Below are 19,605 nucleotides of genomic sequence, written 5' to 3'. Positions count from 1 at the left end.
ATATTACTTTAAAAAAGAGAATGTCCCTTTATTCTTGTTAATGTCAGTATTATTACATGACTATTATTAGTACCTACAATACAAGTCTTTTTAAGTATACATTTAACATGACGTAGATGTATAACATGAGGGGCTGCATAGTTCATTTTAAACACAGAATATTTCGCTTTAAGTAAAGAAAAAGTATCAAGCTACAAAGTAGGATAGAATTAGATTTTCACTAGCGGTTCCTGTTTTTGAGACATAAATGGGGCAGACAGATGAACAGACAGACAACACGAAACTAATAGCAGCTTTCACCTTTATCATTATTTTTTTTCTTTTTTTTTTTTTTTAAATATGATGCCTATATCATTTACATTCATTTGCATGAGTTTTATTCATACTTTGAAATGTGGAAAATCTTATGTTTGACATAGATGTAGAGAGGCCAAGTTACTCATTTTCAATGCTGGAATAAACCTGGAGAGACTTTAATATATTAAGGGCTGAATTAAAATGCAAAAAAAAAAAAAAAAATATTTATCATAAAATTTACAAACAACAAAAAAATTAACAAAAAACTTTTTTTTCAAATAAAAATAACTTTTTTTTTTTAACTGTAAGACATTAAAGTATTTAAGTATTAAAAACACCCACTTCCAAAATTCAAGAGGTGGTGCATGAAATATTTGTAGAGAAAGAAACAGCATTAACAAAATGAATCATCCATAAATACTTGGGCAGAAAGTCAATTTCTGGTTAACAGAATACAGACACAAACAAATTGCACCACAGCCACAACAAAATATATTCATCAACTAAATGTATTTTTTCAAATTAATCTACAAGTCTCTTGCTCTGTGTCAGTTAAAGAGCCTTTATTGTTTCTCTTTCTCCACATATTAGACTGCAAATCTGACGTTACTCAAAAATTAACTTTAGAGTTCCGTACAGTTGCACACCAGAACCACTCTTGCTTTCTGAGCTTTCCATTAGAGGAACTGACAACGATTGGTGAGAGTAACAGTTTTTAGAGACTCCAACATCCTGAGAGAAATGAGCTGCTGACTTCACTAAAATGTCAAAGTTTCTATTTTCACATCTAAGGTCAGGTCAGATCAGATGTCTTTCAAGCGCTCTAGATCTCGCCTGTCACAAGCCTCGTACAAGTCAGTTCTGCCTAATAAAGATAAGGCCATTCTGAGGGTGCTCCAGATGTTTTCAGACATAGCAGATGTTTGACCATATGGTCCTCTGCTTTCCTTCTGCATGTTCAATGCCAGAACAAAATGTTCCACAGCCTCTCTGAAAATAAAGCATTTGAATATATATTTTATTGACTAACCAATAATGATTAAATCCAAACTTGCTATGCTCTGCTGTGTCTGTCCATTATCCATTAAATGCATTACTTATATTTACATTTAATATTATGATTTAAATGAGATGGAATGTCTTATGAATATGAAATTTTTTTTAAATTAAATTATTACAAATTTAATAGGACATAACAGTTACAATAATAAAACTATCAACCTGAAAAAAAAAAAGCCATATTCTATCAAATGAATAGTGCACCCTTTTGTGGTTTTTAACATGTCAGAAATTTGAGTGTGGAGCCAAAATTAGTAAAGTAATTGACTAGCCTCAGATGCTTACTTTAATGCCTGAGCTAGCCAGGAAAACCAGTGACTTGACAGAATTTAAGTCATTGGTTAACATGCATGACTGAATGCATGATGCGTAGGACGTAATCATCTTTTTTGAAGTAATGTCTGTATTATATAAGATAAGATAATGCGCATTCTTCTTATAATTAGACTTATAGACTTCAAAAAGATGATTACATCCTAAGCGTGTGTTATGTGTTCTAGGATTTTCAATGTGATGCTGGTTAGTGATTTTGTTCTGTAGTTTGTTTTTCATGTTCAATACCTCTTTGTCAATTCTCAACAAAGTATTACAAAATAGCACAGATCGGGTTACCATAATTGAAAAGATAATTGAAATATGTCTGCCTAGTGTTGCCCTAACTGCCTGATAAAGGACTAGTCCACTCTTAACACTACCACTGCTTTTATTTTTTGTTGCCTTCCTTCAAGGTAGTAATCTCCCTTGCCACCTTAAACTTTAGGATGCATCACACTTGTTCTTCATCCATGATGCCCATTATACTGTTCTTTTATGGCTATTGGTTAGTAAGGCATATTTGCACTGAAAGGCTAGTCTGTAGATGATATACAAATTTGCATCTGCTAACGTTTCCCATTCATGCTCCTTTACCCCTTGAAGTTGAATATCAATCATCATTTCGGTTCACATTTTACACATCTTTTTTATTACTATAGCTTTTATATAGCGCTACTTTCATGCTTATAGCATGCTCAGAGCGCTTTTGGTCCAATCTCTTTTGTGGACCAGTGGGGCAGAGGGGGTATCTAGGAGTTGGTTTTCCGAGCCTTTAGGCGCTCAGTAAACACAACTCTGCCTGAGTCGGGTGTTGAACCTCGATCCCCCTTCTAGGTAACTAAGCCAAGCCAAGTTCAAGCGCACTTGGCCTCTCGACCACGCTTCCATCTTATGATAGAATAGCTGCATTTTTTTTTCTTCTTGATCTTCAACCCCCCCCCCCCCCCACTCACGGTGCAAGGGGGGGTTCGGCACAGCTCAAATTTGATAGAATATGATTTATATATATATATATATATATATATATATATATATATATATATATATATATATTAATTACTTGTAAGCTTGTAAATTGATGCAAGCTATTCCTAAATTGTAACGTGAACGAATAAAGCCAGGAGATATTTCCAATGCTTGTCTGTAAGCTTCTACAGCCTCTTCACTTCTGCTGCCATTAGCCAGTGTAGCTCCATATTTATTCCATAGTAATGCATCCTGTGAAAAGTGGAATTCAGTATAAGCTACAAACAAGAAAACACATTTTGTGTAATTAAAAATGATTATAAACTGAAGAATACTGAACACTACAACTGATGAAAATTTAAAGCAATTTTAATATCATTCTGACAGATATAAACAAAAAGAAATTACAATATTTGCCTTATTTACAAGCATGTATACATCAAAATGTCGCATAGTATTTTTAAAAATTTATAATGAGTATAAAAGTGGAATACTATACCCTGGGTCTGACTTGCAGAGCTAAACCAAAACATTCAACAGCTTTGTCATATTCTCCACTCAAGTTGAACAAGACACCAAGACCACACTAAGAGAGAAGTTTTTTTTTTAAATAAGACAATGAAATAATCTCATATGTTAATGAAGATGTACCTATATGAAGAGTAGCTACTAATTAGAAAACCATTTTCAAAAAGCTAAAAGGTTTAATGAATGATTACATTACAAGGTGAAACAATTAAGAAAATCATAATAACTGTAGAAAACTGTTTTTTTAATCTTGGGGAACATATAAAATCTAACAGTTTTTTAGTAAAACCTTGATTTTTTTTTTGTGGTGGTGTTTTTTTAAGATACAAAATGCTGTATAGTTTAGTAGTAAAGCCCTATATTTAGATTTGAAAAAAAAAAGCAAAAAGTGAAAATATATTCTAGGCTAATATCTACAACCAAAAACAAGCTTTTCATTTCTAGTTTGAAAATGTCATCATGTAAAATGAGTATTATTAATCATTAATTTAAAGAGTTTGTTACTTTAAATATGTGTTTCTTTTATACCAGTGTGCATCTACATAGAGGTGAGTTCAAAATAAATAAAAATATTTGCAAACAAAAAATGTGGCTCTTTATCTAAAATGATTTTTAGTTAATTAATGTATAATAAATAAAGAGGGAGGGTAGGGCTCGATAGCCACAGGAGGAAATGTTTTATAAGTAAAAGTTAGTTATGACTAAGAGTGGCCAGACTGTAAAGGGAATTGTTTCACATTAGACCATTAGGTCAAGAAAGTTAAATAGACAAGAGAAAGAGATTAAACTTGTTAAAAGAGACAATGCAACTGAAGTAAAGCTTTAGAATATCCTTGAATGAGTGAGAGAGGGTCCAAGACAGATGATGAAGATGTTGACAGAATATTAACTCACCTGTACATCTGGATCAATCTGTGTCTCAGCAGAAATCCTGGCAGCGGACAAATACAGTTCTCGAATCTGTTCATGTTCAGCACTGAAATCAGCAAAATGAAACAGTTCATTCAGGTATCTCTAGTGCATGTTAATTAGAGAGTCTACAAAGTCATTAGTTTTCTTACATGATTCAGGCAACCCCTACCATGCTCTAATGACATTTGGAAATTAGAGCACTTGTATGAATTTGTCCTAACATATAAAACCAAGAAATGAGCCTTTATCTTTATGTCATTCTGAGAATTTCATAGGGGTTCATTTTTATGTATTTGTAAATTATTGTTCATATTTTATATTCTCCTACGTTGAGAAGTCCCAAACACAGGATGCCTATTCTGTTACTCTTGTTTGTTCTTGTCCTCTCAACAGTCCTGGGTTCATACCCTGCCAATTGCCATCCACTTCATCCTGTGGGAAGTTTGGACTAGGAAGTAGATTATCTTCAATTCCAAAGGAATATCCGAAAGATGTAAAATATTTTACAAATATCTAAATTCAAGACTAAGTAAAAACCTTGTGGAGGCTAGTATTTAGGCTGAAACCTAGCCCAACTCTAATGGCTACCTGGATTTTTTTTTAGGAAAAAAGTGAAGCTTGACCATAAAAATAAATGAGCTTTAATTGCTTGATATACCTTTACGTTGGCCATAGAAACAACTAGACATCAGTTGTTTTATGTACTTTATGTGTTGGTCATAGAATTAACTAGACATCAATTGTTTTATGTACTTAATGTGTTGGCCATAGAATCAACTAGACATCAATTGTTTTATGTACTTTATGTGTTGGCCATAGAATTAACTTGACATTAATTGTTTTATGTACTTTATGTGTTGGCCGTAGAATCAACTAGACATCAGTTGCTATATATGTTGACCATAGAAACAACTAGACATCAATTGTTTTATGTACTTTATGTGTTGGCAATAGAATAAACTAGACATCAATTGTTTTAGTACTTTATGTGTTGGCCATAGAATCAACTAGACATCAGTTGCTACATATGTTGACCATAGAAACAACTTGACATTGATTGCTTTATGTAAATTAATTTTGGCCATAGAACCAAGTGAAATGCCTATGTACCTCCTAGATTTAACAGAATTATTCGTTTTAAAGTAATAAATTCACCCCAGTGTCAATAACTGAACTTGTTCACAAAAGAAGTACTTTAGTGTAAATTCAAGTCAACATTAAGAATAACCTGCCTTGACATAAATGTTAATTCAGAAGGTTGTGCAGGCAGTTGTCCCTGAATCAAGCTTGAGTATCTAGGATTGTAGGCCAACCAGGACTTGAGAGCATGACAAGCATGTGAACCATAAGATTCATTGGTGTAAGAGACTGCTAAGGCCATCCAAGCAGTCAAGTTGACAGGGTTCAGTTCTAGGCATCTACAATTGAGATAAACATCAACACAACAATTAGAAAGCAATATTAAACATATCTTTCATAAATAGTCTCTTAAAACTGATATAACAATAAGTTAGCAGCATTAAACATATTTTCAGTAAGATAGCCTCTTAGAACTGATTCATTATAAATATTTTTTAAATAGTTTGTTCTTAAATGTTTGAATTTTATTTTTAAAGGATTTGTTTATAATTTAGTCTGTAGAGGCATTTCAATATTTGACAAGATGCATGAAAGCAAAGAAAAAAGATTTACTTTCGTAAAGCTGCTATAGCTTTGAGTTCTTGTTCATTCTCAGCTTGTGTGGTGCCCAAATACTGCCAGGCCTGTGGACATTTTACAGTTGATCAGCTTTACAACAAGCAGCAGTTATACAGATTACAGATTAATTATTTTAAAAAGAAACTGCTAATCAACATTTAAAATTGGTAATTTACATCTCTAAAGAGCAGTTCAACTGATAAATCTAGCTTTACAGTACATAGTCTCATGTTTAAAACATCGAGACCCATTTCAGCCTAATTCCTTAATGGACCATAATGTTAAAAAAAAAATTGTATTAATTATTGACATAATTTTTTAAAAGTCATCTTAACTGTAGTAGAAGGTCCTTTGTTCTATTTTGCGATATCCTATAAATTTTAATGTTACCACTATCAATTCCCAAAGCTGCTAGTTTTAGAGGCACTATTTATCTGCCTAGACTGTCTCACTTGTCTTAAAGAGCAGCTTTGCCTGGCACAAAACTAATACAATACTTCGCCAATTTTTGGACAAAGAATGTAACGGTAACAAAGAATGTAGTTAGCAAGATCAAGTTTTTACCAGCTCATTGGAAGGCTCTTTCTGAACTGCTGCCTCAAATAATAAAACTGCATTGGGTATGTCTCCATGTTCAAGCTTCTTTTTCCCTTCTTCAAAGGCATTTTCATGATCTATGAGGTGATTGTCTGCCTCAAACTCATAGTCCTGAAATAGAGAAGAGATGATTTCTGAAAAACAAAACTACAAAAGGAAAAAAAAGGTCAAGTCTTAAATTGATGTTACATATGCTAGGTTCTGAATGCAAAGTTATTAAAACATGCTTCTGTAAAAGACAAACTATAAGGGGAAATAAGCTTCAGAAACACATTTAAGGGACACTTTGAATGATATTTTTTACTTATTACAATAACTACAAAAAATAGAATTTTTTTTTTCAGACCAGATTACTAGGTAGTAGAGAATGAATGTTCTGGGTTCATAATTATATAGTCAGAAATTAGAAGTATGTGTATTTGGTATAGACAAACCCAGTACAAATAAAGGTAACCCAACAAACTGAAATGTTTCATCCTTTTTGCTAAGTAGCAACTACATATAAAAATCTATCCAGTAGACTAAAAAAAACAACAACTATAAAATAGGAACAGTCAACTGAAATCCACCCAGTTAATATTTAACTCTTTCTCTCCTAATCGACGATACCATTGTTGATTTTGACCTCATTAAATTAAATTAATGATTAACTTTTTGAACTTGACTTTGAATTATATAAAAAGAATATGCATTCCCATTCAATTATATACCAAATAGAACATTTTCTGATAACAAACAACAAAGCTATTGAAGCCCAATCATAACAGGGTAGTGAAATAGTAATGAGCCAAATGAAGAATTCCTTCAAAACGTGGGAAAATAATTACGGAGAGAAAGAGTTAAAACTATCCCTTACACTTAATAAGGTTACTTCCCTGAGGGCAAAAGAAAAATATTGTATAACATTATCAGCACTTTCACCCATTCACGTCAGAACTAGACACACACAAAAAACAAGATAGATGCACCAGAATGAGGGTTGTGAAAACAAACTAGTTTACTGCACTTTAGTGCTCAACAAAAAGTGTCCTTTCAAATGGTCTGACTTTAAGGGTTAAGTTCATTTTAACATGAGCACCAACCTTAAAAACTTTGGACGAGGTGTACTCTGTCAACCATGGATGTCCTGAGTCACTAAAAGAAATGTTCAAATGGCAATTTTTTATATAAACATTCAGTTATGTATATCTTATATATATCCATATATATATATATATATATATATATATATAAATATATATATATATATATATATCTACATAATAGTGTTACAATCTTAACCTTTCAAAGTTAATAAAATGAAATTTTTTTGTCATGGTAACTTACTCTTTCACTTCCTCCCACTGTTTCTGTAGTCTATCCCAGAATTCAGTGTCTGAATTACTTTGTGCTGCTGCTGAAAAGTCTGCAAACTCTTCTTCCCATTTTTCTGTTAGTGATTTCTCAGCTTGTGACTGGTATAGAAATAAAGACATATTCTATTAACCACTTTTGCTTGAGTCTTTTAGTAGAGGGGGTAGCTTTTGTTAAGAGATATTTCAGTTTATAATTAAAATCTAGTGACTGCCATGAATGACCTTTTTACATTTTTAAAGATATTTTTATTTTAGCTTTATCAGGGCCCAGCCTGTGCTTGTTTGAGACCATAGCTATATACTTTTTTCTGTTTAATTCAACTCAAGCAAAGAGAATCAACCCATTTCAAAGCACAAGTCATTTTCATGATAGAATAAAATCCTCACAGGAGGCATAGAATGCATAATGGATTATTATTTCTTCTTTCCATACTTCAGTCACTCACTAAAGCAAAAAAGTCCTGTACTAAATATACTCCTTCCCTTCCTACTTTTGGTTAACTAAAAAAATATATTTCTTGAGCAAGCATTTTGAAGGAATGAGACAATCACTTGACTGGATGGCTGTCTTGTGAGGTGTACGCTGTGAACTGTCATCTTCATGGTCCTGGGTACAAACACTACCCACTGACATCCCCCACTGTACTGCAGGAGGTTTGGACTAGGATGTAATAAGGAACATCCAAAACATTTGTAAAGTAAACAACAGACACTAGAGCTCTAATAAGTCTGTAATAATCTTAACTCACAGATTGCTGTGCAGAGAAATCTTGAACCCATGCATCCGTCAGAGCATCTCCTGAGCTTTCTATTACTTGATTGTCTTTGACTATTACCTCCCCTGTGCCAATCTTCTTTACAAACTTCATAAACTGTTCAAAAGACGAAAGAAAAATTAAATCAAATAACATTAGTAATTTTAAAACAGTTTGTTTCAAAGTGTCAAATAAAAAAAAAATACACAATAAGATGAGCGAAATATTCTTTACTGTTTAATGTCATGCATGTTTGAACATAGCCTCATAACTATGGAATCAATATAAAGTTGAATTTTTATTATCTTTAACACAACATACAATGCAAACAACAATTATAGCTGTGGCTGATTGAAATACATTAATTCAAATAGTAAAACTGTATAGAAGGAATTATGCCTATTCAAATTGAAACCACACTGAATTAATTTCATAGAACTTGATCCACACTCTCTATTTTCTAGAACATAGTCCCTATCTTTCTACAACTGGCTTGCAGTCAGCTAAACAGCTATTGTTTTTAAAGAATTCTTTGGGATTTTAGTATACATAATTTGAGACCCATTTTCATTTGGCATAAATTAGAAGGGACTGTGCTGTTAACATTTCCCTGATGTCAAGCGTTTGCATGGATATATTTATTTTAATATAGAGTTTTACAGAACAAGCATATTTAATGTAGCAAATTTATTAGCTACATGCATTTTAAAATTAAGATATAAATGACTTCATTGACTTAAAAGTTACTCCAATTATTTATTGTTTTCTTGAGATCCTAATTTATGGAATTTTTTTTTTTTACTTCATGGTTAATATAAAAATTAGAGCAAAACCTACAAATATGAAAATAATGGACTTAAAACTGATAAACTAAAGCTCAGTGAACCAGCTGCCTGCAAAAAAAAATAATTAAATTAGCAAGCAAAGAACAATGAACTTTTGGTAGTTGATAAATTACTTGGAAAATCCTAACCAAAGTTAAAGTAATTTTTAAATCTTTGAGACGGTGAAGTGACCTTATAAAATGCTATTTTTACAATTAATCTTTTCAGGTTGCAAACTCTTCATAGGGTCATGTGACCAAAAATAAAAGGGCGAACCTGGGAGTGTGGACACGGTTTTCAAAAATGGCTCTAACTTTTTTTGGTAAAAGAATTACTAGCTAATTGGCTGCGCTTGGAAAAATCTAGTTTGACCAATATAATTTTTCAAAGTATAATAAAAAATTATTTAAATTTGGCTAGAGGTCTAGACCAGTGTTTCCCAAACTTTTCCAAAATGGAATACTTCGCCCATTCAGAGTATTTAGCGGAACACTTCACTTATTTTTTTCAAAGAGATTAATTCTTGTGATGGCCTACTAGTTAATTATATGAGTAGTTCATGGATCACCTATTCAGGCCTCGTGGAACACTAAGGTTCAGCAGAAAACAGTTTGGGAAACACTGGTTTAGACAATCTTTATCTTGAACAGACATACGTCAGTGGGTTTTCCTGCTTGTAGGCCTTTTTCATTAAATAGTTTAATAAGTCCGGATATATAAGCCTATCATAAGAATGTTATATACTTCAAGTAGATTTATACATTTACTTAACCAGGATTTTTTTGTGGGTAGGGGTAGGGAAAATGTTCCATTTGTTTAAATCTATCATTCGTTAGTTATTAAGAGTAAAACATTTGCTCTTACGAAAAAGCCATCAGCTTCATATGAAGGAATTTTCTTTTTTTAAAAGTAAATTTTATTAAATTTTAGTTGTATTTAAATGCTGATGTCTAATTAAATTTCATTTCGTGGTTGATAATGTAATAAGATTGTTTGTTTCTTCAGCATCTCACCTCAGTATCATTAATCTTGGGGTCATCTACTGAACCAAGAAACGCATTTGCTGTGCTCTGTAGATCCTTGTCAGTTAACTGAGCAGAAAACTGGTCAACCCACTTTGTGTCATTCAGCACTTCCTTCTCAAACTCCGAGGACCTAATAGAATGAGACCCATTGGTAAGCATGAATTTAACAAGAATTTAGGTCAAAGAAAAATAATGTAACATGTTTAAAAGATTTTTTGTAAATGTTAAATTACATTAAATGGTTCTTAAAAACTAGCTTAAAGCAATGTGTGCAATATACAAATGAATTTCCTAATACACAAGCTAAAGTTTGAGCAATAAAAACAAACTGATAAATCATATTACTTGTTCATTTCTAGACTGTAAGATTGTATAAGTAAAAAGCATCATATTAAAATAATATCAGCCCATAAAATATTTTTTTTTAAACTAAGACTTCCGAAATTCTTTACATATTACCTGATGAGATTGAATTTTCAAAAATTAATGTAAAGAATCCTAAGCAAAACATGCTCTAGATTTTTACTTTTTAAAAATGTATCTTTTTGATAACATTGCCTTTTACAATATTTTTTTCTTCAATCAAAGCAAAATAGTGAATGAATACTGACCAGATGTCATGACCCTCTGCATCTAAATATTCATGAGCCCATTTGATGTCTTCACCACCTCTCAAGCGTCCAAACTCAGCTGCCCACTGATCACCTCCTCCTAAAGCTAACTTATTGTTGGCACCAGAACTTGAGAGGAATTCCTCCGCCCAGTTGCCAGTGGTTGCAAGCTCAGCTATTCCTGGCGCTGAAATGTAGGAAAAAAAGTGTCACTTCGAAGAAATTCTTTTATTTTATTTTTCTACTTCAGATTTTAAAAAAAGTGGCCTACATATTGGCAAGGTGTTAAAGAACAAGATTATGATGCAAGAAAACAAGGATTGGTTTACCTCGTTGTGGTGCATGAATCATTTCTGCTCCTTCAATTTCTCTCATTTCCTGAAGCAGACTTCCCATATGGAATGTCTGGGGTGCCATGGCTGTCTGGTGACTTGAAAGAAATTCACTGACAAGCTGCCAATGACAAACAAGCAATTTGTATTTTTTTTTAAATTATATTCTTAAACTTGAAATATACATTGTCATAATTAGCAACTAGTTTTTCTCTTTTAAATCAAGTCAGTGAGTTAAAAGGAAATTTAAGTGTCATATAACAAAGGAGTATAAAAACCATACAATATTAAAAAAATAAGAAGATATATAAGAGTCACAATAATATAAAAGAAATACAAGAAACATATAGTAATGTTCAATAATTATTATAACATCTATGGTGTGACAAAAAATAAGTTTTTAAAACAAGATACAAATATTTAGCAATCAGCGCATGAGAAAACTTATGCATAACCCATTCTGTTTAACTATTGCAAAGCTCATATCATAACACAACATTCTAATAGGCTAACTTCAAAAGACCATAGATTAAAACCTGCTTGTAGCAGTTATATTCGATGATATTATTAGGTTAGTGTGATGATTGTATTTGTATACAGTATTGTAAATAGCATTTAATAGAATCTTAGTTGTAAGATATAATGAATTCTATGTTTATTTGTTATAATTTAATTGGTCTATTAGGTAAACTAGAGTTATGACCCTGGAGAGATTGTTATTGTTGTCAGAGGCATGAGTTTTGAGTCTAATTGTGTAAGTACTGTAGAAGGCAGTTTCATAGTTGTGTATATTAAATAGTTTAATATTTTATGCCATTGTCTACAAATACAGATATTGTGATTTCTTTTTATTAAATTTATATTTATATAATCCCTGGTGTCTCTTTGAATTATTGAAAGAAGCATGTTTATGTGTCCATGTCAAACCCATGTCAGGAGCTCAAAACAATTAGATCCTGTAGCACAAACAAAACAGTAAGAAATTTGGTAGAGCACTAGGCTATCAAGCCAAGAATCATCTACTGAGATTTTAAAGAAAAATGTAACTCCAGGTTCAAATGGGCATCTAGATCTATTAATTTAATAGAGAAGTGTTTCATAACTCCAGGTTTAAATGGGCATCTAGATCTATTAATTTAATAGAGAAGTGTTTTATTGATAAATTTGCCAGCTAATATCATCATTCAATGTATGCCATGGAAACAAGTATAATGTACCTCATCAGAAGAAGCAGATCCAAGAGGCCGATTTATCTGAAGAAAAATACAAATTATCATAATTCTTTTACATGCCTACACAAAATTTATATAAAACAACAATCTTGAAACATTTAAACTATTTTTAAAATGAAATTATGTTTATCAAACAGTTGACTAGCATACAATTTCAGCTCACCTCAAATTTTTTTAATGGTGGTCCTCTACCGGTGACACCATATGATTCCTAATAATAAGCAATTTAAAAAGTTCATTATCTGATATTAACAAAGATATACATTTAGGAATGAGTTATTTACATATACTGTCAACACACACTTCTAAATAAACTATAAAATGGATTATATATCAACTCTATGATAATTGATACATTGTTTTTTAATTTAGTTTTTTAAAAGTTACATTAACAAATGATTCAATTTTTCTATTTTCATTAAACTTAAAATTCTTGAAAATGCTTCTAAGAAAGAAAGAAATTGCAAGTCTGTTCAAGTAGCCTAAATTAAGTGTTGTTTTTTTTTAAACATTTATCATTCTTACCTGTTTAAAACCATGGTCTTGGAGAAAGTGAGAGGTTAACTTGACCAGAGAGTTAGGGCCACCACATTCTCCTTCTATCAGTCCTCTTCCTGCCATTGTCTACTAAATACAATTGAAAATAAATTACACAGGAAACAGTCTTAGGTCCACTACTGTTTCTACTTTTAGTTAGTCTATATGTCTTCACAGCCTTCTTATGAATTCTATTTGTCTTCACAGCCTTCTTATAAATAAGTTCAAGTCCTGTTATTCTAAACTCAAAATACTAATGTAAAGAATGCTACCACCTCTTTGAAATGAAACACTGAACATGTTGATTGTGTATGAAATCCCAATATCAACCAAACAAACTCACTCGATTTGCAGCCATTGTGCAATGTACAAAAGGACAGGTTAGAACTGCACTTCATTTTTTTCTAGTGCTTTCTGCTAACATCATGGTCCCAAAATTAATATATTTTTCAAATAGTCGATTGTTTACTAAACCCAAAAAAACATTAACATCTCTACTTCTACCTGTTGCACAAGGATAAATTTGATGTGATGGTAAAGCATTTTTCAAGTTATTTTCAACAATATTAATTTTATTGGTGTATTGTCCTCTTGAAATTTGTATCAAAATGCCTAAGGTTGCTTGTACAGCACATGGTTCTGACCATACGACTAAAAAATGTATGGCTGAAGATAGGAAGAATGAATGGCATGGGAGCTTTCACATTAAGCTGTGATGATAAAATGATGAAATGATGAAATGACCACATGGCAAAAGGCTGTGCCTTGCCATACAGTGACTTGGACCATGTGAATGTAGGCATGCTCATTTTTCAGTCTACTGGTACAAGACAGTTGTGTTGCTTTATAACCTCAATATTAACTAAAAACAACAAAATTATTGGATTGTTTCATGCTATATATATATAGGGCTCCTACTGTGGTGGAAGACAATGGATGTGCAAGCTGATAGGGCAGTTCTTTTTCTTTCCCTTGACTAAGGCTGCTTCATCTCTTTTACTCTATTTGAGAATAGTACCAGCTCGCACAGTGTGTCTTCATGTTGTCCAGTCTTGGGCTATTTCCTCCCACATACTTTCATTGATATCTGTGGTTCTCAAGTCTCGATTGCAGACATCTCTACAGTTTTTTTCTTGTTAGAATCTAGAAATCTTTCCTATAACCTTAACTTAATCTTTTTCAATTGATATTTATAACAGGTCCAAACTACTGTATGATAGGTATTTAATTAATTTTTTTAATACTTTATTTGTATTTTCTTTAAATTTTGTAATTCTTCGAATAAAACATCCAACTTTCTTAGTGTTTAAAATTGGAGCTAAATAATTTAGAATTTTATATTGAAGTGAGAACTTACACCATGAATACATGTTTACTGGTAGCAGTGCGTAAACAAAATATTTCTAGATGTAAAATTGAAGGTCTATTATAATAATACAAAGACAGTTTATTCAATTTGGAAAATTTATTTTTTTTATAAAAAGACTTATTTTTTTCATTTTTCTTTTCTGTTTATTTTATAAAGTAAAAAAAACTATAGATTTCTTTTTATTTTATGATGGCAGCAATGCAGCAACCACAAAGGTGCAAATTTGTCAACAGTTCATCCCAGACAACCAATTTAGAATACCTAGATATATATGGCCTGACAAGATTCTGTCCAAAAAGAAAATTACAACAACACTACACAAAATTGTATTAGTATTTAGCCTTAAGGTCAAAATCATGTTTTGTGCTAACAACCTAGATTCTAGTTTTGTTTAATCAAATGATGAATTTCACAATTTCTAGTGGGTATATGTCAATTTAATATATATAAATTAATGATGAAATAATATGTTTTTATTTAATATTTTGGATTCAATTATCTGGATGATCGAGTATTGACATCTGGACAGACCCCATTGGATTCCCAATTAATTTCCTGATAATCAACATTCAACTGTAGATTATATCTAGATCTGGTAGTATGAGTCATGATCAGATCTTAGGATCTACAATATAGATTTAGTCTAGAATTTTATAATCTAGAAAAAATTATAATCTATTTTAAATTTAGATCTAGATCCAAATAAGATGGAGGATAGGCGCATCCCGAAAGTCACCCTCTATGGTCAACTCGCGACTGGCACAAGAAAAACTGGTCGCCCCCACCTCCATTACATAGATGTAATAAAACATGACCTCAAATCAGTGAACATCAATACTGACAATTGGGAAGACATAGCTCTAGACCGCAACAGATGGAGAGAGACAGTGACCAAGAAAGCTATGGACAGTGAAAGTACAAGGGTCTCAGCTCAGGAAGAAAAACGTACAATCCGAAAAACGGCCAGCTCCTCTACCACCGAAGCTAAAGCCACCTTAACCTGCGCTATCTGTGGACGGGAGTGTCTCTCCAAAATAGGGCTCCACAGCCACATGAGGAAGTGTGCTCTGAGATGAACCATAGTCGTTCTACGACTGAATGAGGCCAATGGATGAATATAGAATCTAGATTAGATCTATAAAATAAAAATATATTATTTAATTTTATAGTTTACTGTTAGATCTACAGTCTACTACAGACTCTTTTGAGTCTTTACAACTTTTACTTTACATTACTTTAGACACTTTAGTTTACTTTTAGTTTTAGTAGAGTCTATCTACAAGTACAATCAGATCATCACTTGTCTTTACTTTAGTCACTTTACTTTTACTTGTCTTATGATACTGATATGTCATACTTATAGAGTATAGAGTCTAGTTATATTATAAATATACTAAGTCTAAATACTAGATCTAGTCATAGATAGTCACATAGTCTATGAACATAGTCACATGATAGTGATGATAGTATTGATAGTCTCACTGACTCTGACAGTCGTGTCGTAGTGATAGATTAGAATTGATTTATGAATTTATGATTATGATTAGATCATAGATGATCTATTTCTATCTATTAAATCTATATAAATATAAGTATATTACAAACATTTCAATAGTACTAACTGTAGACTTTAGATCTAGAATACTATAGACTATAGAGATAACTTTACTTCAATGTACTTAGACTCTATGGATCTAGAATCTAATAACTTAAGATTCTTGAAACATTTCGATCTCTGCTCAAAAGTTTGTTGCCATTTCGTGTTTTAGATTGAACCTTGACCTATCTTTCCGCAGACCTATATAACTATTTAGAAATGTCTATCTCTAGATCACAGACCTACATAAGTAGATCCAAGACATATGTACAGTTTTTTTGTTTAGGTCAGTGAAAACTGTAGCCTGCCCATTTCTCTTAAAAAAAAAAAAAAGACTAAGATCTAGTGAGAGGTAGTCACTATTGCGGAACAGGCATATTTGCGGAACAGCTCGTCGAAATTAGTTAAAATATACTTTATTTTGAAATTTTATGCTAAACTACTGTAACGGTACTGCGCATGGTTCATTTCTCTACATTTCCAATATAAGGGTTTTCCTTTTACATCAGAAAATTAATTTTGACTCCAGGTTAAAGATGACAGGAATGGAATCGTTCATTAATTTTCACATACCAGGAGAACCGCAATGGTCAGGGTTTAAGGCTTTTTAAAAATGATAATGACCCCTCACCTGCATGATACACCTAATTTTCGTTTATAAATGGATGTGGAAACACTTATATCTACCGGGAATTCAATTTTAAAAAAAATGGGAGATGTTTATCCAGTTTTTACCTTTTTAAAGATAGTCACAATTGTGGAACACTATAGATGTTATTTATTTGACCTGCGCATTTACATAGTGATTTAGATTATTGGAGTTTAAATATGAGTTTATGAGTAATATACATTTAAAAACATTTAGAGAATAATATTACATATAGGCCTAATATAGAATTTATGATTACCAGACGTCCAGCAAAAAGAGGACGAATCATAATATCAAATAATATCTTATATAAATAAATAATATTAATATAACAAAAAAATTAGAATGAAAAATAAGACCTTGTAAGGAAAATCAGGGTAGTGTGACGTCAATTAAATTAAAGAAGAGATGAAGAATCAAAAAGTGACAATGTTTTGTCTTAAGCTTTAATAAAATAAAATTAATGTAAAGGATAATGAGTTCGTATTATATAAGACTAATAAATATATGCTTTATATAGACTTTGTTCCGACATTTTCGCTTTGGTGGTAGAAGTCTGTTGTGTGTTGGTAGTCATGTGAGACCTGGATGTGCATACTGTGATATTTTTGAATAAAGCTAAGAAATTGCTTATTCAAGTAGAGGGTCTGGTAGAAGAGCAGGTCATTTTTCTTAACATACTCTTTTCTTCCAGAACTGAGACCCATGTTTTTTCACTGTCCATAGCTTTCTTGGTCACTGTCTCTCGATCTCCACCTGCATGCATATAAGATAAAATACCGGGTATAAGGCCTATATTATACTTTGTGGCTTAGTTGCAAAAACCCTTTGACTACTGTCAAGGGGGCTTCAGTTTGACTTCGAAATCAGTCCTTACTGGACCTGAGTTGTCTTTGCTGCGCACCTAATGGCAGCACGTAATAAAACCTTCTCCCAGATTTAAATTGTCTCCCTCTTACTTTTCTCATGTCTGCAAAAAGAGATTGGATTAAACCATATGGCACTAACATTATAAGCATGCTAGATGCAAATTTTTTTAAAAAGGGGTGATTGCCAGAAGGAAAGGAGATGACATGATTGAGATAAAGAAAATATAAAAAGTAACAACAGTTATCGGAAAAAAAAATAGGATGATTATGAATAGAAACTATTTTTACAAAATAAATAGCATAGTGCTCGAGTGTAAAACATGGCTTAGATTAGTTTACTTGGATATATATAAATATAGACTATGTCTTATTATATGTGTGTGTATATATATATATATATATATATATATATATATTTATGCATGTAGGCTGTTTAAAAAAAAATTTGTGCATTTTTTAAAATCAAGGCTTTTATCAAATCATGACTTGATTTTATATTATATATATATATATATATAGTATATATATATATATATATATATATATATATATATATATATATATATATATTATATAGTCTTCCTACTTCAAATTGAAAAAAAAAAAGATGGAGTGGTTTGTTATAATTGATACACTTTCAAAAATAAGAAAAAAACATATGTAGTCTTGAATGTTGGGAATAAAAAAAAAGGCTACAGTTAATGTTAAAACCACATAAGATAGGATATTATTTAAATTTTACCAATGCATTGTCCCACATTTAAGGCCTTTGACTTCAAGATAAAGTAAAAAGAAATGTTTACAGCTTTACAGTAACCTACTTATTTTACACACTGAACTTGAACAACGAAACTGTTTCATTTAAAAGAAGTTATAAACTATAATCCGCCAGGGGTACGGTATTCTCTTTAGTCAGTAAATCACTAAAGATATTTGGCTGTTTAGTATCAAATTATAAAGCACTTGAAAAGACATGAGAAACATAGAGTGTAAGTCTGTAAGATAAATATTACAATATGGTTAACTTATTTTGTTATTTTACTTACTTGCCTCTCTCTTACAAGACTATACAACAAAATAATGAAATATGTGATATAATAAAGAGAACTGGTGTACTGAGCTATTAAGATTCTAGGCTGAAGTCTATCGGACGCTACAATTTTTGCTCAGGCTATGAAAATATTAATTTTTAATTACAGCATACCATCAGAAACTCTAGATCACTAATTTGTGTCAACTCTACATGCATCAAGTACTGGTATGCATTAGTAATAATTATTAGTAAGAGACATAATGGACAGTACAAGTTTAAGTTTCTTTTTTAAGAATTTAAACAGAAGTAATTGTTTCATTATTTAATTTGCTACAAAATTAAGTCTAAGACTGCATCGTTATGGAAATTTGTTGTGATTAAAAGGACTCTTTTCTCATATAAAGCTAACACAACAGAAACATACTCATAAATATAAGAGTTCATTGAGCGACTACACACATATATCTTGGTCCCTTTCATGTTTCTTGATCAAGGAGTGGCGTTGATATAGTAACTTCTGACCGAGTAAGGAACAAATGAGTTTTTGTAGCGCTTTGTGATGACTTGACGTAATTATGATGGAGCGGGTGGCTGTTGTCTTCCAAGATTTTTGAGAAATTTTTGTTCAAAAAGTTCATTTAAATATGGTAGTGTTGTGCGTGTGATTTTAGATGCTTTTTTAATGATGTTGTCTAAGCGGCGCAACAGTTTAGATGAAGCGTCGCTTTGCCAACAAGTTATTCTGTATGTTAGCAGATTTTGTATAGTCGCGCAGTAAAAATTATCTAGGATCTTCTTATTTAGCTTAAAGCTATTGAGTTTGTATACTAAAAATAGCAACTAGGCTGCTATTGCAATATTAGCCTAGGGGGGGGGGGGGGGGGGGTAAGGGGGTGACAACAGACCCAATATCTTTCAGACCCTCTACTTGAATTAGCAATTATCTAGGTTTATTCAACAATATCACAGTATGCACATCCAGGTCTCACATGACTATCAACACACAATAGACTTCTGACACGCTGGACACATGAAGAAAATAAAC

The 19,605-nt window shown here is 31.8% G+C and overlaps 1 protein-coding gene across 6 annotated transcripts; it reads right to left on the bottom strand.

Annotated features, from left to right (window-relative positions):
• Window positions 1-7: 7 nt before the first annotated feature.
• On the bottom strand, window positions 8-16,214 carry LOC106053134 (peroxisomal targeting signal 1 receptor-like). Of its 6 annotated transcripts, none has more exons than XM_056008632.1 (17): window positions 16,082-16,214; window positions 13,032-13,130; window positions 12,670-12,717; window positions 12,492-12,527; window positions 11,272-11,395; window positions 10,943-11,129; window positions 10,320-10,461; window positions 8,477-8,599; window positions 7,699-7,826; window positions 7,455-7,506; window positions 6,340-6,483; window positions 5,770-5,840; window positions 5,310-5,495; window positions 4,060-4,141; window positions 3,137-3,223; window positions 2,732-2,889; window positions 8-1,287 (listed from the first exon to the last, which is right to left on the bottom strand). In XM_056008632.1, exons 2-17 carry the CDS (start codon window positions 13,125-13,127, stop codon window positions 1,101-1,103), a joined length of 1,851 nt encoding a protein of 616 aa, XP_055864607.1. In that variant the 5' UTR covers window positions 13,128-13,130; window positions 16,082-16,214; the 3' UTR covers window positions 8-1,100. The 6 variants fall into 6 exon arrangements, with proteins under 6 accessions (XP_055864607.1, XP_055864602.1, XP_055864603.1 ...); XM_056008627.1 differs by having other exon boundaries at window positions 13,032-13,133; window positions 16,082-16,206; XM_056008628.1 differs by having other exon boundaries at window positions 13,032-13,133; window positions 16,018-16,198.
• Window positions 16,215-19,605: the final 3,391 nt, after the last annotated feature.

This window comes from Biomphalaria glabrata, chromosome 13 (genome assembly GCF_947242115.1).
Source record: "Biomphalaria glabrata chromosome 13, xgBioGlab47.1, whole genome shotgun sequence".
Lineage (NCBI taxonomy): Eukaryota > Metazoa > Mollusca > Gastropoda > Planorbidae > Biomphalaria > Biomphalaria glabrata.
Note: the sequence above shows the minus strand (reverse complement) of the source record. Positions and strands in the feature narration are given on the sequence as shown.